The following is a 21,751-nucleotide window of genomic DNA, read 5'->3' on the forward strand; positions in this document are numbered from 1 at the left end:
GTTTCGTTGTCCAAAATTTCTTGAGTTTATGTTGTTCATTATATGTATTATGTAAATAAGCTTAACCACGAATTCAATAATAGCCCCTATTTAAAATTTTCTTAGTACCGCCACTGACCTTTTGGCATTAGTTTATTTTTTTTCTAACCGCTTCTTCGGGAGACAAATCTTGCGATTTTGAAGGGCTTTTAATTTCGACTAATGCACTCCTATCCTATAGAATTTCTTTTGTTAATTAATTTGAGATTTTGTTACCACAGTGAGGCCCATTTTTTACCTTTCAAAGCTGCCCTTGATACGATAATTATTTATGATGTGCTGTTTAAATATTTCTTGTTTTTAATAGAGTCAGGATGCACCACGTCAAAAAACCGTACAATTTTATTCTTTAACTTTAGATTTTTTGTCTATCAAAAAATTGAGTATTAATTTTTTTGTTGTTTTCAGACATGGAGCAAATCTGAAAGTGACTTAAAACAGTTCAGAAAATTCAGCCTGAACAATTCAATTTAGAGTGTGGAAGTATGGAGAAGAACTAGCCCCGCCCACCCACCCTCTTCGCATTCTAACGACTAGTTTTATTTCTGTTCAGTATAAAATCATTAATTTCACTCAGATTAGATAAAATCAATCACTGAAAAAGAGACAGGGTGGGTGGGCGGCGTTAATTATGTCCTTCTGTCAAGTAGGAGTGGAAAATAAAAAAATAAAAACAAGCGCTGAACGCATTTTTTTTATGTATACTATTTGCTATAAAATCTATTTCTTATTTCATGTACCTGACCAGACTCCAGATAATTTTCAAAAATAGTTGAAAAATGGGCGAAAATGTCAGAAGTGCCAAAATCAGTCTTGTCTTAGCAAGTACTAGCCCCGCCCACCCGCCCTTTTCTCATTCTAACGACTAATTTTATTTCTATTCAGTATAAGATCATTAATTTCATTCAGATTGCATAAAATCAATCACTGAAAAAGAGACAGGGTGGGTGGGCGGGGCTAATTATGTTTTTCTGTCGAGTGGGAGTGAAAGCTAATAGAATCTAGGATGCGAAAAAAATAAAAAAAGACCTACCCAGATTCTGGATAATTTTCGAAAATAGTTGAAAAATGGATGAAAATGTCAAAAGTGCCAAAATCAGTCTTATCTTATCAAATGCTAAAAAATAATTATCTTCGATATTTTGATCATTATATTATGTAAATTTAAGCTTAATATCACTAATTCAATAGTAGCCCTTATCTAAAATTTTCCTAGTAGCGCCACTGACCTTTTGGCATTAGTTTATTTTTTTCTAACCGCTTTTTCGGGAGACAAATCTTGCGATTTTGAAGGGCTTTTAATTTTGACTAATGCACTTCTATCCTATAGAATTTTTTTTGTTAATTAATTTGAGAGCTTGTTACCACAGTGAGGCCCATTTTTTACTTTTCAAAGCTGCCCTTGATACGATAATTATTTATGATGTGGTGCCTAATTATTCCTTGTTTTTAATGGAGTCAGGATGCACCACGTCAAAAAACCGTACAATTTTATTCTTTAACTTTAGATTTTTTTCTATCAAAAAATGGAGTATTAATTTTTTTGTTGTTTTCAGACATGGATCAAATCTGAAAGTGACTTAAAACAGTTTAGAAAATTCAGCCTGGACAATTCAATTTAGAGTGTGGAAGTATGGAGAAGAACTAGCCCCGCTCACCCACCCTCTTCGCATTCTAACGACTAGTTTTATTTCTGTTCAGTATAAGATCATTAATTTCACTCAGATCGGATAAAATCAATCACTGAAAAAGAGACAGGGTGGGTGGGTGGGGCTAATTATGTCCTTCTGTGGAGTGGGAGTGGAAAATAAAAAAATAAAAACAAGCGCTGATCGTATTTTTTTTTTTATTATATACTATTTGCTATAAAATTTATTTCTTATATCATGTACCTGACCAGACTTCAGATAATTTTCAAAAATAGTTGAAAAATGGGCGAAAATGTCAGAAGTGCCAAAATCAGTCTTATCTAAACAAGTACTAGCCCCACCCACCCACCCTCTATTTTCTTGGAAGGTATGTCACTTGCCAAAATCAGTCTTGTCTTAGCAAGTACTAGCCCCGCCCACCCGCCCTTTTCTCATTCTAACGACTAATTTTATTTCTGTTCAGTATAAGATCATTAATTTCATTCAGATTGCTTAAAATTAATCACTGAAAAGGAGACAGGGTGGGTGGGCGGGGCTAATTATGTATTTCTGTCGAGTGGGAGTGAAAGCTAATAAAATCTAGGATGTGAAAAAAATAAAAAAGACCTACCCAGATTCTGGATAATTTTCGAAAATAGTTGAAAAATGGACGAAAATGTCAGAAGTGCCAAAATCAGTCTTATCTAAACAAATACTAGCCCCACCCACCCACCCTCTATTTTCTTGGAAGGTATGTCATTTGCCAAAATCAGTCTTGTCTTAGAAAGTATTAGCCCCGCCCACCCACCCTTTTCTCATTCTAACGACTAATTTTATTTCTGTTTAGTATAAGATCATTAATTTCATTCAGATTGCATAAAATCAGTCACTGAAAAGGAGACAGGGTGGGTGGGCGGGGGTAATTATGTTCTTCTGTCGATTGGAAATGGAAACTAAGGGAATCTAGGATATGAAAAAAATAAAAAAGGCCTGACCAGACTCTGGATTATTTTCTAAAATAGTTGAAAAATGGACGAAAATGTCAAAAGTGCCAATATCAGTTTTATCTTATCAAGTGCTAAAAAATAATTTCCTTCGATATTTTGTTCATTATATTATGTAAATTTAAGCTTAATATCACTAATTCAATAGTAGCCCCTATTTAAAATTTTCCTAGTAACGCCACTGACCTTTCGGCATTAGTTTTGGATCAAAAATTGCTGTCACTTGTCAGTGTTTGCTCTACTCTTATCATTATATTATTTAGGTACACTAGTTTATCATAACTCTGTATAATGAATACACTTAAAATTTAAAATTATGTATATATAAAATTATTGCTCATTTGTAATTTTTTAAATATTAATTTTGGTACGATACGAATATTGTTAGTCATTATTAAATAAACAGAAAAGTTTACATTTGGGGCGTGAAAAGCAGCTAAATGGTCCCTGTTCAACTCCTTATAAAGTCACTTAAAAATTTTTTTTTCTCGTGGCCGTTTTTTAAAGAATTCCATTCTTTGGAAACTTTCAATATGTGAAACATAATGGATATTATATAGACCTGAATCAATTTCATACTGTACATTATTTCCTTCCTCTCTCCATCATTAATATATACCTGTCTTTCTCTAATAGAAGTATTTACGCGTCGCTTATTCACCCCAGCCCCTGTCTAAACGAACCCACTTTGTTCGTATTGTGTTCCCTTTTTCGCAATTTTCCTCCACTATAGTCTTCTTCACGTGTCGAGTCCCTGATTTATAACCCATCGCCGATCACCGTATCGACAAAACTTGCATGTTTTTTTAATTAAACGCCGTTTCGTCCCTCTTTGTACCGAAATACCTTCACAAAACCGCCTCATTCCGCCGTCGCCGCCTCCATTCACTTGTTGTTTCGTCAAAGCGTGAATTAGACCGCTACCATGGAGACGCACCATCAAAACAAACCCAGCAGGTTTTCGTTTGAAATCCGCAATGTCAGATTAGGATTAGAGCAGTAGAGTGCAATGTGAGCGGTCGTCGTGCTTCAAGAATTTTGCTGGCAAATTGGGTAAGTGGTGGTTTACGAGGTGGAGGGTCGGTGGACACGGTGTGTTTAGTAGAGAGAAATTTAAGTGCTGGTGAGGACCATGGATCCGAACATCCCGATGAAGGATGACGGACACGACAGTGTCAGAAAATCAACAGATATTCCGTCCCATGGGACCATGCCGAAGTGGCTGGAGGACATTTCACAGTGGGTTTTTGGGTTTGTGCTAATTTGGTTTGAGGGAGTTTTCGGTTTTAGCAAAATCGTCCAGAGTCAGAATCTTCGCTCGCAGAGGAATAAGAGTTTGGCTTATAATCTTGATGTGAAGAGCTTTTTCGAAGGGCTGGATCGAACGAGTCGGTAAGAATTTTGGTTTTTGAGTACGTGTGGAACAATTATTTTTCCTGGAGAAATGTGTTGACTGGAATGCTCATTGAATATGTAGTAGTTTAATTTTAGAAGGTTACCCTCAGAATAATTTATCTCCAATTGACTTCCGAAAAGCGTCGGTATTGAACAAATGTTAGCTTTTCAGTTTCTTGGCGATTAAAACGTTAATCGAGGGTAAGCAGACCATGAACGTCCGAATTTTGAGGTATTATTCATTAGAAGTGAGTGGTTTTCTATGTGGCGTTAAAATTATTGGAATTTTGCTTTCGATAAAAATCGCATAATTCTCGAAATCGTACACTTGGAAGGTAGGTAGTCGTTTCTCAATTTCACAGTGTACCTGTTCAGGAGAATTTGATTAAAGAATTCTCTACCACAAAAAACCATTATAATAAAAATTTACAGAACAAAATAATTTTTAGATGTAAAATTTATAGAATTTATGATCACTAAATTATAATGAAAAGTAGAATTTTAAGGATTCAATAATACGTTTTGATGATATTTTATTTTGAAAAGTTAAAATTTTAAGGGTTTATGACGATACCAAAGTGAGTATCAAAATTACAAGAAAGGAAGCAAGCAAAATTAATTTAACTGATGCTAATTCTGTCAAAATGGATCAACATAAATAGATCGTTAGTACCTAAGAAGTTGTGAAGTGTAGACAACATAACTTAAGTAAAAACTTTTGAGCTATACCGTGATTAAAATTATTTAAGGTGAGTCTGAATAAGTGAATTTTCTGCTACGTGTTTTATTATTATTATTATTATTTTATTAATTGTATGAGGACCATGAAACGTTAAAAATTTTAACAAGGACTGTGAATTGACAAACATTAAAACAAAAATAACATGTGTTGATGGAATAGTCAAATTTTTACACATTTGATATTAGAAAATCGCTCATTAATGAGCTTACACTAATTACACTCATTAAAGGGGGATCGTGGCGTCGAATGCGATGCATTTTTGTTTAAACAATTGCCGTTTCGTAGTAAATTAGTTTTGGAAGATCACAACAGGGAGGCTTTCCCTAATTCTCTAAACGCTAAAACAGGGGTGATTGCTTACGTTATTGAAGTGATTTTTTTAGTGGCAGGTGTATTTTATGTATATTTTGTACCATAAAACCGGTTTTTTGGACGCGCTTTCCTCTTTTTGTCACTTATTTGTTGCTCTTTTTGTTAAGTTTTTTACTCTTCCCTTTTTTTATCTTTTTCTGTACCTTTTTTTGTTGTTTTTCTTTGTGTGATTTTTTAACTCCTTCTTTACCGTTTTTTGTTGATCCTTTTCTCTTTCTTTTTTTGTTTTCTCTATTTTTTTTCTCTTGCCTTCGTTTTTTTTGTTTTTTAGTCGCCTTTACCTCGATTTGTCTTTGTCGCCTTTTTATCTCATTATTTTGTGTCTCCTTTATTTATCCTTGTTATTATTTCTTCTTAGTTGTCTTTCTCTACCTTTTCTTTTGGCTTTTTGTGATCTCTTTTTGTATTTTTTTGATGGAAATTTCGTAGATTCTTTAATGGCGTTTTCCGATCTTTTGCCTTTTTTTTTAAGTCACTTTCTTATCCTTTTTTGTCCCATTTTTATCGCTTTTTTATGATCTTTTTTGTAGTTTTTTTATAATTCAAATTTTAGTTAGAAATCTTTCTTTTAATTTTATGAGTGCTGAAGAATAGTTCGACTTGTTTTGACACATCTGTCTGGACTTATTTTGCGAAAAAGGAGACGATTGGAATAATTTTTCACATTCTGGCGTTTGTAGATCCAAGAAATTTGTTAAAAAAACTTCGGAAACGTTATTTTTCAAGTTTTTTCTGTGGTTTGTAGCGTTTTTGGCACCAAACGGGTTCAAAAATATCTAGGAAAGCATTACATTTGAGAGAGAAATCTGAATTTTATCGCACTTTAGGAATACATATCATACTGTGATATCACTGAAAGTATGCAACCAATTATACACTTAAAATGTTCGAAAACTAAAACCACGTTTTTGAAGCAATATGGACTACAAAATAAAAAATAATCTTTAAAAATTAACTTTAATGTTAAAAGTGCTCTCGACAACTGATATCAAGCACCCCACACTGCTTGTTTTACATTAAGGTTAATTTTTAAAAAACATTTATTTTTATTTTTGACTCCATATTGTCACAAAAGCGTGTTTTTTAAACTATATTTACTTATTACTTTTTTGTAACATTTTTCGTGGATTGTTTTTGGCGCTTTGGCATTTTTTTGTAGACTGTATTGTCGCTATATTTTTTTTGTCACCACTTTTTACTCATTATCGTTTTTTTGGCACTTTTTCGTTGCCTTTTCTGACCTATTTTTATCGACTTATTTTTTTGCGTATTTTTTTCTGTCTCCTTTTTTTTCACGAGTTTTTTGTAGTAATTTTTGCCGCAATTTGTTTTTTAGTCGCCTTGTTTTTGACTATTTTTTACAGCATTATGTGTTGTATTTATTTTTTGTCGCTTCGTGGTTTCTTTTGTCCCTTTTTGAATGGCAGTTTTGCATTTTTTTTAGTGGCATTTTCCCCCCATCCACCCCCACTTTCTGCCACCTTTTGCGTTTTTGCATTTTTTTCGTGAAGCACTTTTGACGCGTTTCTGTCCTACTTTTGTCGCCCTTTTTTTTGTTGTGCTTTATTGTCACAATTATGTTGCTTTTTTAATCGTCTTTTTCGTGTTTTTTCCTCACTGTCTTTTATTCCTTTTTTATCACATTTTTTTGTTCGTTATCGTATTTTTGTGGGTATTTTGTGACATTTTTTGTCGCTTTTTTATTGTTGTTTTTGCGTTTTATTGGCTTATTATTTGTGCCACTTTCAAATAAAAAAAAAAAAAAACTAAATAAAATAAAAATTGATACACTGATAATCCCAAAATCCCCCCACAAACTCCTGTTTTTAGTTACGTTTTTATTTTTTTTTTAATTTTTGTTGTTGTTTTTGTCTTATTTTTTGTTTCCTTTTTACTGTTTCTTTATGAGTTTTTTTGACGCCTTCCTTAATTGCGATTTGGTTTTTTTAGTCACCTATTTTGTGTCTCCCTTATTTATATTCCTTTTCTGTTACTTTTTTTGTAAATACGTACATATCTATACTTGGCCGAAAAATCGAAGAATTTAAGAAGTCGAAAAATTGAAAGATCGAGCAATCGAAACATCAAGAAATCGAATTATCGTAAAATTAAAATATGGAAAAATTCACAAAATTGAAATTCCAGACAACGAAAAATTTTAAATATCGAAAAACCGAGATGCCGAGAACTCAAAAATCGAAAAATTCAAATATGAATTTAAAAGATGGGGAAATTGAAACAGCAAAAAATCGTAAATTCGAAAACCGTAAAATTTAAATAATCGAAAAATTGATAAACCTAAGCAACGAGAAATCGGGAAATCGAAAAATCTACATTTCTAAAAATCGAGGCCGAGAAATTGAGAAACCGAATAATTGATCACTGAAATATCGAAATAATTTAAACATCATTAGATCCAGAAATCCAGAAGTCGACAAGTCGGAAACTCGAGAAATCGAAATCGCTCAAAATCAACAATTCTAAAATAGAAAAAATGAAAAATTTAATCGCCTTCTTTGCGAATAGTTTTTTGTCTTTTTTTTTCGCATTCACTGTGAACTTTTTGGTCGCTTTTTCATTTTTTTGTTGCTTCCTACTTCGTTTTACTTCCCAAGTGTAAGCAAAGGAAGTATTGTAATCGAGTCCGTCGGCCGACTCTCTACTTTTGCATTTTCTCGACCTATCATGACCCCTAGAGGACGAAGAAGTAGGTCTCCCGTTTCCGTCTGCCTGTCCGTCTGTCTGCTGTCCTGGATTTTTATTAGGCAGATGATTATTTCCGAGATTTCCGAAAGTACTAAGCCGATTGTTGTCAAATTTTATATTTATACTAGGTATATCATGTAGATGGTAAAACGCTAACCAAAATGAGAGAAAGAGGGTCACGAATGCCATACAAATACAATTTATCTAAAAGCAATTCATTGTGAACTTTGTCAAAGGCTTTATGAAAGTCTGTGTAACTGTGTAAATGTACATCATAACCACCTTCAAAAGCGTCAGTTATATCACTAAAAGTAAGATAAGTTTGCGTAGATCTGCCAGCATAAAAGCCATGTTGAGACTCAATGATAATATTCTTAAAGGAATGACGTAATTGTTGAGAAAAAATTGTTTCAAATAATTTGGCAGGAACCGACAATATACTTACAGGTCTATAATTATGAACAAAATGCTTAGAACACGATTTAAAAATAGGCACCACATGAGCAATTTTCGAGATGTCTGGGAAAACCACAGACATTTTGGCGCTTTCGCATTTTTTTGGGGACTGTATTGTCGCTATTTTTTTTTGACACCATTTTTTACTCGTTATCGTCTTTATGTCACTTTTTTGTTGCTTTTTTTGACCTATTTTTTTTGGGTTTTTTCTGTCTCCTTTTTTTCACGAGTTTTTTGTAGTAATTTTTGCCGTAATTTTTTTTTAGTAGTCTTGTTTTTGACGTTTTTTTATCGCATTATTTTGTGTCTTATTTATTTATTTTTGTCGCCTCGTGGTCTCTTTTGTCCTTTTTTGAATGGCAGTTTTGCATTTTTTTTTAGTGGCATTTCCCCCCCTCCTCCACTTTCTGCCACTTTTTGCGTTTTTTGCATTTTTTTCGTGAAGCACTTTTGACGGGGTTTTGTCCTATTTTTGTCGCTTTTTTCTGCTGTGTTTTTTTGTCACAATTATGTTGCTTTTTTATTAGTCGTCTTTATTGTGTATTTTCCTCACTGCCTTTCATTCCTTTTTTTATCACATATTTTTGTTCGTTATACTTTTTTTGTGACATTTTTTTTGCCTTTTTATTACCATTTTTGCGTGTTAATTGACTTATTATTTGTGCCTATTCCAAATAAAAAAAAAGGTAAAAGAATCATACAAACTAAAGAAAATAAAAATTAAACCTTTGAGAGTAATAACTTCTATGAGCACGAATTAAAGAAACCCACACTGATACAACCAAAATCCCTTCACAAACTCCTCTTTTTAGTTACCTTTTTAGTTTTTTTAATTTTTTTGTTGTTTTTGTCTCATTTTTTTGTTCCTTTTTCACTGCTTCTTTACAAGCTTTTTGTGATGCCTTCTTTAATTGCGATTTGTTTTTTTTTAGTCACCTATTTTGTGTCTCCCTTATTTATATTCTTTCTGTTACTTTTTTTGTTTTTTTTTGTGGCCCCATTTTGCCCATTTTTTGATTCCAGTTCTGTAAATTCATATCTATACTTGGCCGAAACATCGAAGAATTTAAGAAGTCGAAAAATTGAAACATCGAGCAATCGAAACATCAAGAACTCGAACACTAAAATGTGGAAAAAATCACAAAAATTGAAATTTGAAACAGCGAAAAAATTTTAAATATTGAAAAACCAAGATGCCGAGAAATCAAAAATCGAAAAATTTTAATGTGAATTTAAAAGATCGGGAAATTGAAAAACGTAAAATTTAAATAATCGAAAAATTGATAAATCTAAAAAACGGGAAATCCTAAAAACAAAACATCGCGAGGCGAAGCCGAAAAATCGAAAAACTGAGGAATCGAAAACTCGGGAAACCCAAAAATCGAAACATCGAAAAATTGAACATTGAAATATTTAGAAATCGAAATGGCGCAAAATCAAAAAATCTAACGTAGAAAAAATGAAAAATTTTGAACCGAAAAACTGAAAATTTGAAAAATCGGGAAATTGAACAAGCAAAAAATCGAAACCTCGACTGAAGTCGAAAAAAGCAAAAAATCTAAAACTAAGCAGTCGAAAAATGTAATAATCGAAACCATCAAAAGCGTAAAATCGAAAAATTGAGAAATAGAAAACCTGAAAAATAAAAGAATGCGAAATCGAGAAATCGAAGAATCTAAGATTTAAAAAATTGAAAAATTCAAAAATCAGAAATGGCCCATAATCAAAAAATCTAAAATAGAAAAAAATTAAAAATTTAATCGTTTTTTTGTGGATTTTTATACCCTTTTTGTCGCAATTTTTGTGGATTTTTTGGTCGCTTTTCCATTTTTTTGTTGCTTCTTTTTTTTAGAGTAATTTGTTCTCTATTCGCTTTCTCTTTGCCTTATTTTTGTTGCCTTTTTTGTGGTTTCTTTTTTTGTTCTCCACTTTTTTTGTGGTCTCTTTTTGTCCCTTTCTTATCGCATTTTTTGTTTTTTTGATCCCATTTTTGTTAATCACTTTTTAACGTTTTATTTTTTCTTGGTTTTTGTAACTTTTTGGGCTTTTTTAAGTCTTTTTTACCCGTTTTTTTATCCCTGTTTTACTTACCGAGCATAAGGAAAGTAAATTGTGATCGAGTCCATTAGCCGACTCTCTACTTTTACGTTTTCTCGACCTTTTATTACCCCTAGAGTACCAAGAGATAGGTCTCCTGTTTCCGTCTGTCTGACTATCTGTCCGTCGGCCCGTCTGTCCCTCTGTCCGTCTGTCTGTCGTTCCAGGATTTTTAGATAGTCTCCAAAAGTACTGGACCAATTGTTGTCAAATTTTGTATTTATATTAGGAATATCATCAAATTGCTAACCAAAATTTGTTTAATCATCCACACCAATAATGTGATGACATCACTTCAAAATTGTATATAGTAAATGGGTTTTAAATTGTATAAAATAACATAGTCCTACACAGGTGCTAGTTTATGACTCCGAATTGAGTATTTACCCGAAACGTCCAGATTTTTTGGATAAAAAAAATCAAAATTATGAAACAACATTTTGCAATTGAATTATGAATCTGCAAAACCAAACGCTTTGAAATCTTGCAGATGTTTTAAAGTTATGATAAGCATGATATATTTGTAATCAAAATATATTTACTTATCCTCTCCAAAAAAATTGATGACGTCAGCTCAAAATTTTGCCGAATAAATCCTATCTAAAAGGTCCAAAAAATGATGAATTTGTACCTGTGATTGATCATTCTATTCATATTTTTTGGATTCGCTTGTACAAGGTGACTCAAAAAAAATAATGAATGCTTTAATTTATTTTATTGATTTAATCAGGAACTGCAAAACCGACTGCTTTGAAATTTTGCAGATGTTTTAAAGTTATCATAAGCATAGTAAATTTTTGTTTTTGCTATTTGTTCATCCCCCCTAAAAAACTGATGATGTCATCTCAAAATATTGCTGAATAAATCTTAAATGTGCAAAATATGATGAGTCAATACTTATTGCATTAATATTGTCCTTTATTGTTTTTTTTTTTTAAATATCGTTCTTGGTCTGTTTCTGTTATTTTGTTAAATTAAATTTAATTCTGCGTTTATTTGTCTTCTTTTTTCTGCTAATTTGTAGATCATGTGTCAATAGTGAATGGTTATTTAATAAAATAACGATCACTAGACTTAAATTAATAATAATTTTTAAAGTGGTTTTGCGAATTTTTTGTTAGGGTGGCCGCTTTTTTTTGCTAGTCAGTGTATATTGTTACTTGGAGGGGTAGTCATAAAAATAAAATAAAATTCGTAAAAAGTATTTAAGAAACTGGTTTTGGAATTACTAATTCTAAACCAGACATTCTACAGTTTTCTGGTGGAGGTGCCGGGTTACACGCACGCTTTTACATTTAAAATAATAATCATCTTTTAACAATATTTTCTCTAGGCGCCAAGCCGAATCTGCAAAATACGGCCGAAGATCGTCCCTCACTTCCCAAATAATGGACGAAAACTTAACTAGCATATCCCACGCTAGATCCGAGTATCTCATCCCACGACTAGACAACAAATTCGACATGAAATCCCTCCGGCCGGATCCCTGCCAAGCGGATTTAGAAAAATCATGGAAAAGTCTAGACAACTTCAAACAGTCCCACAAAGGACGCCTAGACAGTGCCAAAAACTTAAACCTAGATCCAAAGATCGGTAAGTGATGTCCGCGTGTTGTCCTCACAAAATAAAATGTAATTAAAAATAAACGATTCAACGCACTTTGGTATTTTTCTGCGAGTTGCCTCGACTCATTTCTAGATTACGATTGCGTTCTGTCACCGATTTCCTCCAGCGAGTTCGAAAGCGAGGTCGGTACAGTTTACAGCCCGTCTTTCTTGGACAGCACCGTGCCAAACAGGAGCAGAAGCGAGATGTCCAATTACCCGTTTAACGAAGCAAAGTTTGCCCTAACCTCGAAGAGCCAGACCGACCTGTTCCCGAGGCAGAGGTACGACCCGATCTTCGAGCGAAAGATTAGCGAGTATCAGCTGAAGGTGGACAAGGAGAACAAGCTGCGGGAGGAGATCATCTGCGAGCTTTTGGCCGAAAACGAGAGAATCACCGAAAGACTGAAGCGGTACAGCTTGGAGAGGGGCGAGCCGGACGCCATCGCGGCGTCGTACCGGAAGTACAACAGCAACTCGAAGTATAAGAGCAAAAGTTCGAAGAAGAGTAGCAAGAAGGAGAGTGTTTTTATCATTCCGGAGCTGCCGACGGGACATACTTTGATTATTGATATTTTGAGTACTTGGGGTGACAAGTACTACGTGGGGTTAAACGGGATTGAGATTTTTGGAGTTGACGGAAAGCTTGTTCAAGTGAAGCGAGTAAGAGGAGTTAGGGGGAGTTGGATTGTGTTTAAGGGGGTGTTTGCAGATAACCGCAGTGCCTCCAGATGTGAATGAACTACCTGAGTGTAATAATGACCCGAGAGTTGTGGCCAATTTGTTAGATGGTGTGAATCGTACTCAAGACGATATGCATATTTGGTTGGCACCGTTCGAAAATGGCTGCAGTCATATCATCACGGTCGAATTCGAGGAAATTTCTACGCTGTCTATGATTAGGATTTGGGTGAGTGTTACCTATGTCGTCCGTTGCTTTTCCTCGATGATTTTACTCTACACACACCACATTACGATGTCCAAAAAACCTGCCGCATATTATACTCTATACCCCGTCTTCGCCTCGTCTTTGATTAAAAATAAGAAATGAAACAAGTAACACTTAATTACGCTAAACTATATCAAGAATTTCAATGATTCTCCCATATCACATAACAATAAATACATAAGGCACATACTGAATACGGTCAAAAACAAATAATAGTTTGAGAATAAATGTTCAAATTCAAGCTGCGATAAAATAATCGGATGCAGGAAAATAACACACAATAAAGACAAAATACACCTTCCATATCGAGTCCATGATTATATTAATTTAATTGATGATAATTTTCAACGTCTTTCCTCTCAAATGCGGTAATGTTTAAGATTAGTTTCAATGTTAAAGTTTAAAGTATTGTAACCAAGTCGATCGGGCGACTGGATACTTTCTCGACGTTTCGTGGCCCCTAGAGTAAGAAAAGATATGTCTCCCGTTTCCGCTTGTCTGTTTGTCTGTGCGCCGTCTGTCCGGGTTTTTATTGGATAGACAATCTCCGAAACTACCGGACCAATGGTTGTCAAATTTTGTACGTATGTTAGGAATATCATATAGATGGTAAAACGCTAACCAAAATTCAGTCAATCATCCCCACCAACATGGAATGACGTCATCTCCAAATTTTACAATAGTAAATATTATTTAAATCTTATATAATAACGTACTTCTCCATTTGTGGTTTATGAATCCGTCTTGGTTTTTACGTTATAGGCATTGGAAAAAAAAATTAAAATAGCATTTCCGATTTCTCAATTACTCGATTTTTTGGTTTTTCGACTTTTTCGATTTCCTGATTTTCCGATTTTACGGCTTCGATTTTTCAACCTTTCGATTTCTCGATTTTTCGTTTCTTCAATTTTCTTCGATTCCTTAATTTTTCGATTTTTTATTTTTTCGTTTTTTCAATTTTCCGATTTTCAAATTTTAGGTTTTTCAATTTCTCGACTTTTCAATTTCCCGATTCTTCAATTTTTCTTCGATTTTTCAATATGTATTTTGATATTTCAGTTTTGGGATTTTTCAATATTACGACTCTTCAACATTTTGGTTCTTCAATTTTTACATTTTTGAATTTTTCGTTTTTTTTTATTTTTTACTTTTTCTATTTTTTCGTTTTTCCACTTTTAAATTTTGGGTTTTTTAATTTTTCGATTTTTGATGTCTTGATTTCTTGATAATTCAGTATTTCGAGTAATCGATTTTTTGGTTTGTCGACTTTTGGATATCCTTATTATTTTATTTTTGAGGTTTCCGATTTTTAAAACTTTCGAATTTTTGCTTTCGATTTTTTACTTTTGGAATTTTTCAGTTTTACGTGTCTTCAATTTTCGTCAATTATTGAATTTTTAGATATTGCAGTTTTGGGATTTTTCACTGTTTCGATTCTTTAATTCTTCGATTTTATTTTTTCGTTTTTTCAATTTCTCGATTTTAAAATTTTAGGTTTTTCTGTTTTTCGATATTTTTGATGTTTCGATTTCTCGATTTTTCCTTTTTTCTTTTTTTTTATTTTAAATTTTTCAATTTTTAACTTTTCGATTTTGGGCCATTTTGATTTTTCAATTTTTTGGTTTTTCAACCTCTCAACTTTTCGATTTCCCTATCTTTTGATATTTCGTTTCTCGGTGCTTCAGTTTTTCAATTTGTCGACTTTTCGGTTTTTCAATTTCCCAATTTTTCGTCATTTTTCAATTTCTCGATTTTTCAATTTTTCAATTCTTCAGTTTTCCAATTATTTTAATTTTGGATTTGTCGATTTCTCGTTTTACGATTTTTAAATTTTAGATATTTCAATTTTTCGTTTATTTAATATTTCGAATACTCAATTTTTTTCGATTAATTGATTTTTTGGTTTTTTGACTTTTCGATTACCTGATTTTTCAATTGTTCAGGTTTCTAATTTTTCAGTTTTTCGATCTTGTAAATTTTCCATTTTTCGGCTTCGATTTTTCAACTTTTGGATATCTCGATGTTTCATTTTTGGAATTTTTCAATTTTTCGATTCTTCAGTTTTTAATATATTTCAGTTTTGGGATTTTTCAGTAATACGATTCTTCAATATTTTGGTTATTCAATTTTTCAATTTCTCGATTTTTTGCTTTTTCAATTTTTCAGTTTTTCAATTTCTAAATTTTAGATTTTTTTATTTTTCTATTTTTTTGTCTTGATTTTTCGATATTTCAGTATTTTAATTTTCCAATTTTTAAAATTTTTGATTTTTAAATTTTTCGATTTTTAATTTCTTGGATTTCTCGATTTACAGAAATTTCAATGTTTAGATTTTTTTGTTCAATTTTTTTACTTTTCAATTTCTCGATTTTTCATATTTCAGTTCTCGATGTTTCAGTTTTTCAATTTTTCGATGTTTTGAATTTTCTATTTCTCGGTTTTTCTATTTTTTGACTTTTTGGTTTTCACTTTTTCAATTTTTCGATTTCCCAATTTTTCATCATTTTAATTTTGGGATTTTTTAATTTCTCGATTTTTCAGTTTTTCAGTTCTTCAATTTTCCGATTGTTTTTCATTTTTTCGAATTTTTAAATTTTATGAATTTCAGTTTTTTGACGCTTCGATTTTTCGAGAATTTGGTTTAAAATTTTTCGATTTCTCGTTTTTTCCATTGTTTAATTTCTCGATGGTTCTAGTGTTCTATTATTTTTCAATTTTGAGATTTTTTTTATTTTAAACTATTCAATTTTTAACTTTTTTTAACTTTTCGAATTTTTGACTTTGGGCTATTTCAATTTCTCAATTTTTCGGTTTATCGACTTCTCAACTTTTCGATTTTTTGATATTTCATTTGTCGATGATTCAGTTTTTCAATCTTTCGATGTTTTGATTTTTCGATTTCTCGATTTTTCGAATTTCGGTTTTTCAATTTTCCAATTTTTCGATTTTCTTATATTTCAGTTTTTCGATTTCCCAATTTTTCTTCATTTATAGTTTTGGAATTTTTCAGATTTTCGATTCTTCACTTTTCCGATTTTTCAATTTTTTTTTAGATTTTTCAACCTTTCGATTATTTGATGTTTTGAATTCTCAGTTTTTAAATTTTTTAATTTTCGATTTTACGATTTCTCGATTTCTGGATTTTTTACTTCTTCGATATTTATATTTTTCAATTTTTTGAATTTTTAAATTTCTGAATTTTCAATTTTTCGATTACTCAATTTTTCCATTTTACGATTTTTTTATTCGATTTCTTCACAGCCTAGTTTTTCTATTTTTCGATCTCTCGATTTTTCCATTGTTTAATTTCTCGACGGTTCCATTGTTCTGTTATTTCTCAATTTTTTTATTTTTCAATTTTTAGCTTTTTGTTATACTTTAAATTATTCAACTTTTAACTTTTCGAATTTTTGACTTTAGGTTATTTCGATATCTCAATTTTTCGGTTTATCAACTTCTCAACTTTTCGATTTTTTTATATTTCATTTCTCGATGATTCAGTTTTTCAATTTTTCGGTGTTTTGATTTTTCGATTTCTCGATTTTGCAATTTCGGTTTTTCATTTTTCCAATTTTTCGATTTTCTTATTTTTCAATTTTTAGATTTCTCAATTTTTCCTGATTTATAGTTTTGGAATTATTCAATTTCGCAATTTTTCAGATTTTCAATTCTTCACTTTTCCGATTTTTTTTTTCAACCTTTCGATTATTTGATATTTTGAATTCTCAGTTTTTCAATTTTTTAATTTTCGATTTTACGACTTCTCGATTTATGGATTTTTTACTTCTTCGATATTTCTATTTTTCAATTTTTCGATTACTCAATGTTTCATTTTTTAACTTCTCAACTTTTCGATTTCTCTATTTTTTTATATTTCGTTTCTCGGTGGTTCAGTTTTTCAATTTTTCCATGTTTCGATTTTTCAATTTCTCGATGTTTTTTGACTTTTCCAATTTTTCCGATGTTCCGATTTTTCATTTTTTTGATTCTTGAATTTTGCGGTTATTTTAATTTTGGATTTTTCGATTTCTCGTTTTTTCGATTTTTAAATTTTAGATATTTCAACTTTTCGCTTATTAATGTTTCGAATTCTCAATTTTTCAATTTTTTGGTTTTTTGACTTTTCGATTTCGTGATTTTTCGATATTTCGGCTTTGATTTTTTAACTTTCGGATTTCTCCATTTTTTAATGTTTCACTTTTGGGATTTTTCAATATTTCGATTGTTCAATTTTTCGATTTCTCGATATTTCTATTTTTCAATTTTTTGAATTTTTAAATTTCTTATTTTTCAATTATTCGATTACTCAATTTTTCAATTTTACGATTTTTTGATTCGATTTCTTCACAGCCCAGTTTTTCAAGTTTTCGATTTTGGACTATTTCGATTTCCCAATTTTTCGGTTTTTAAATTTTTCAACTTTTAGATTTATCTATTTTTGATATTTCGTTTCTCGGTGCTTCAGTTTTTCAATTTTTCGATGTTTCGATTTTTCAATTCCTTGATTTTTCGACTTTTCCAATTTTTCGATGTTCAGATTTTTCAATTTTTTGATTCTTCAATTTTGCGGTTATTTTAATTTTGGAATATTCGATTTCCCCTTTTTTCGATTTTTAAACTATAGATTTTTCAATTTTTCGCTTATTTAATGTTTCGAATTCTCAATTTTTCAGTTTTTTGGTTTTTCGACTTTTCGATTTCGTGATTTTTCGATATTTCGGCTTTGATTTTTAACTTTCGGTTTCACTTTTGGGATTTTTCAATTTTTCGATTCTTCAGTTTTGGGATTTTTCAATATTTTGATTGTTCAATTTTTCGATTTTTCGATTTCTCGATTTTTTTATTTTTCAATTTTTAGTTTTCCATTTTTAAATTTTTGACTTTTTAATTTTTCGAATTTTTGGTCTTGATTTCTCGATAATTCAGTATTTCGATTTATTCAATTTTTCGATATTTTAATTTTCCAATTTTGATTTTTAAATTCTTGGATTTCCCGATTTACTGAGATTTCAATGGTTCGATTTTTCGATTGTTCAGTTTCTCGATTTTTCGATTTTTTTTATATTTTAAATTTTTTAATTTTTAACTTTTCAATTTTTGGATATTTCGATTTCCCACTTTTTCAATTTTTTTGACTTCTCAACTTTTCGATTTCTCGATTTTTTTATATTTCGGTTCTCGATGTTTCAGTTTTTCCATTTTTCGATTTCCCAATTTTTCGTCATTTTAATTTTGGGATTTTTCAATTTCTCGATTTTTCAATTTTTCATTTCTTCAATTTTCCGATTATTTTAATTTTAGATTTTTCGATTTTTTAATTATGGATTTTTCGATTTCTGGATTTTTCCGTTTTTCAATATTTCTATTTTCCAATTTTTCGAATATTCAATTCTGCAATTTTACGATTTTTTTATTCGATTTCTTGACAGCTCGGTTTTTCAAGTTTCCATGTCTCAATTTTTCCATTTTAAAAATTTTTGATATTTCAGTTTTTCGATTTTTATAATTTTCGATTTCTTAATTTCTTAATTTATTGATATTTCAATGTGTCACTTTTTTGATTGTTCAATTTCTCGATACATATTTAGATTTTTCAGTTTTTCGAAAACATGTTTTCCCATTGGTTGTCGGCAATAAACAAATAATTCACGCAGCATTTCGAAACGCACTAAATAATCAATTCGTTAGCTAAGGAAGTGTTTTAATAGGGTCCATGGCGCAAATGACCACTTTCGTGTTTTTTCGACGTTTGATGACTCTGAAAGCAGGAAAAATAGGTCTCCCGTTTCCTTCTGTCTCTTGTCCGTGTTGATTTTTTATTAGACAAATAATTTCCGAAACTAGTGCACTGACTGTTGTGAAATTTCATGTGTATTTTAGGACTATTACGTAGCTAATAAAAATTTTTCTAATCATCCCCACCAACTATTTGATGACGACATTTCACGATGTTTTTAGTAAATACTATCTAAAACTTATAACATAACATACTCCTGTACTTGTGGTTTATGAACCCGCTTTGAGTTTTTTTTTCGTAAAAAATTACTTTCTCTTGATTTACGGTGTACCTACGCATTACCTTAGTGAATTATACGAATTTTATGCAGTTAGCGTTCTCTACTCAATGTTTTACTATATCTGGTTTTTCAGAATTACAACAAATCGAGAATCCATTCATACCGAGGCGTTCGAGATATCGTCATGTTCTTGGACGACACTCCCATCTTCAAAGGCGAAATCGCCAAAGCCTGTGGTGGAATTTTGGGCGGAATCCACGCCTTCGGAGACGTTAGTGTACACTTAAATCCCCATTTAATAGTAGCAGCTGTTGTTTTAGACCATCCTGTTCACCACAGAGGACCAAATCTTAGAAAACATAGCCAAGAACGACCCGTCGTACTCCTTTCTGACGTCAGGACCGACTACCCCCAACATCACAGACCGTCCTCCAACTTCCGCCCTCTCTTCTGACGTAAATTCCACAACCAATCAAAACTCTTTAACTGAATCGTCATTTCTAGATCCGTCCAATCACAGGACCGGTAGCCAAAAGTTCTCCCACCGATCAAATCCTACTAGGAGCAACCCAAATAGATTTAGTTTTGTTGTCGAACTGGGGCCACTCTACCATGATCGGACTGACTGGATTCGAACTGGTCCAAGGAAACGAGACTGCTATTTTAGTTAAACCCAACCAGTTGAGCTGTAGTGTCAAAACTGAAACCTCGGGATTGTCGAAACTGATCGACGAAGACAATATCACCAACAACGAAAACAACATGTGGTGGATGCCGTTCGAGTTTGGCGAAGAGGTGACAATCAGAATAGAGTTCGAGGATTCCAAATACGTTTCAGGTAAAAATCAAACCCTTTGGTCTACACAATTAGAGATTTTGTCTTCGTCAGGGATACGAATTTGGAACTATAACGGCAATCTAGAGACCTCCTACGCCGGCGTGCGTGCCATGAAGATCCTCCTTGATGGCAAACCCGTCAAGAATCCTCTAACCAAGAACGAAATTTTCATACTCCGACGAGCTCCAGGTAACAAGTTCTACGACTTCGTCCAAGACATTAAGTTCGTCGAGGACTTAAAAGAACTGGAGGACAATCAAGACGAGATGCCGTCGCTTTTGGACCAAGACGAATTTTACGAGCCGTCATCAATGCCGGAGGGTTTTGTTTTTCAGGTTATAGTTTTTTCGAGCTGGGACGACCAGTACTACTGTGGGTTAAACGGGATAGAACTGTTTAATCAATACGGGAAGAAGATAATTTTGGAGGAGCAAAGTGGGTTTTTGGGTTTGGAACGAAGATGTGTTACTTTCAGTGTTGTAGATATCTGTGCCTACCCCGAGAGTGTTAATTCTTTGCCGAACGTCGTCGGGGATGTGCGGACACCCAATAAACTAATCGATGGGGTGAATGATGACCATACGGGGTCCCATTCATGGTTGGCACCTATAATACCGAAACATTTGAACAGGATTTACATAGTGATGGATCAACCCATCGTGGTGTCTTTGGTTAAGTTGTGGAACTACTCGAAGTCGCCAAATAGAGGGATTAAGGAGTTTGGGGTAAGATTATCTCATGTTAAATTTTTACACACTGTGTACGATGTAGATTTTGGTCGACGATCTGTTGGTCTACAATGGGACTTTGGAAAAGTATTCTGAAGGTGCGAGTGGTTACCAATGTGTTCTATTTACCGAAAACGAAGCAATAATAGGGGAAGAATACGATACTGTCATGAGGTTAGTGCGTACTTTTTTTGAAAACTATCAACTTTTAAATTTTTTAGAAATAGTGCCTTTTCGCAAGATGTGATTCTGCTAGACCAAGACATACGAACTACCAGTGGAGGTTCGCTGCCTGAAGCGGACCCAGCGTTGAGACCATTTACCTCAGTCAATTTGTACGATAGGGGATATACGTCCATAAGCCGTTAAGATCACTTATGGATGAAAGTATGTATGTCTAAGCTGGTGGGCAATTTTGTACTTTTCTAGATGTTTAGCATGTTGTGACGAGGGAGGAAAGGATGCCATTGGTGCCCCACGCGTAGGATTGGTGGGCCAACTCGACTTTTTTAAAGCTACTTTTACGTATTTGTTGTCTATGGATACTCTATTAAAAACGTTTTTAAAAATTTGTATTTTTATTTGTGGTGACCGAATTTGAATTTGAAAAAAAATTCAACAAAAAAATCGTTAAACATAGGCAACCATGTGCACGTTAGCACTTTGGGTAGTTGGTAGTCCTGTTGGGGATTTTAGTTAGAGGGTTGTAGGGACAAAGATGGCTGCTTGGTAGAGGGACGTGAAAGCGTCACTTTTGGTGTGTTTGTTGTGAATGTAAATTTAATTCATTGTTTGTAAATTCACAGTTCATGTTAGGATTTTAATCATTAACTGGTGTTAACACAATTTAACACACAGATTTATTTAGATAAACAATCAGTAGATTTCATGAAATTCACTTAGTCAGGAGTCAGTCTTTTGTTTAACAAAATTATGAATGAGTTTCAAATTTCACAAGATTGTACGGCGGATTTAAATGTTGTTTTTGCCCTTTTGAAACTTTGACACTTGTTCAGTTGTAGTTTAATATCAGAGTTATAAGAATTGAACCTATAAATGGAATCGAGGATAAATAACACAGAAACACGTGGTGGAAGCGGAGTGCGCGGTTCCTAGTCGAGCTGGCGGGATTTATCACGCCATCTGCACAAAGATAAAGGTTAGAATAGAATTCAG

At 32.5% G+C, this 21,751-nt stretch overlaps 1 protein-coding gene across 5 annotated transcripts; it reads left to right on the forward strand.

Moving 5' to 3' along the window:
* The first annotated feature begins 3,587 nt into the window (after positions 1–3,587).
* LOC135123448 (katanin-interacting protein-like) lies at positions 3,588–21,124 on the forward strand. Of its 5 annotated transcripts, none has more exons than XM_064048100.1 (14): positions 3,589–3,724; positions 3,774–3,910; positions 3,962–4,063; positions 11,773–12,032; positions 12,138–12,706; positions 12,756–12,953; positions 19,143–19,280; positions 19,330–19,464; positions 19,514–19,847; positions 19,899–20,282; positions 20,331–20,572; positions 20,619–20,749; positions 20,797–20,962; positions 21,005–21,124. In XM_064048100.1, the coding sequence occupies exons 2-13, from the start codon at positions 3,804–3,806 to the stop codon at positions 20,942–20,944; spliced, it is 2,748 nt and encodes a 915-aa protein (XP_063904170.1). In that variant the 5' UTR covers positions 3,589–3,724; positions 3,774–3,803; the 3' UTR covers positions 20,945–20,962; positions 21,005–21,124. The 5 variants fall into 5 exon arrangements, with proteins under 5 accessions (XP_063904172.1, XP_063904171.1, XP_063904170.1 ...); XM_064048099.1 differs by having other exon boundaries at positions 21,013–21,124; XM_064048102.1 differs by having other exon boundaries at positions 3,588–3,724; positions 3,777–3,910; positions 20,797–21,124.
* The last annotated feature ends 627 nt before the right edge of the window (positions 21,125–21,751 follow it).

The sequence above is a fragment of the Zophobas morio genome, unplaced genomic scaffold, assembly GCF_036711695.1.
Source record: "Zophobas morio isolate AGI-343-1 ecotype UQ-CSIRO unplaced genomic scaffold, CSIRO_AGI_Zmor_V1 ptg000006l, whole genome shotgun sequence".
Lineage (NCBI taxonomy): Eukaryota > Metazoa > Arthropoda > Insecta > Coleoptera > Tenebrionidae > Zophobas > Zophobas morio.

Coding starts and splice junctions, on each gene's coding strand:
- LOC135123448 (XM_064048102.1), top strand. CDS start 3,804: ATGGATCCGAACATCCCGATGAAGGATGACGGACACGACAGTGTCAGA. Junction 12,707..12,755: donor AGCTTGTTCAAGTGAAGCGA/GTAAGAGGAGTT, acceptor GGGTGTTTGCAG/ATAACCGCAGTGCCTCCAGA. Junction 19,848..19,898: donor GGATTCCAAATACGTTTCAG/GTAAAAATCAAA, acceptor TGTCTTCGTCAG/GGATACGAATTTGGAACTAT.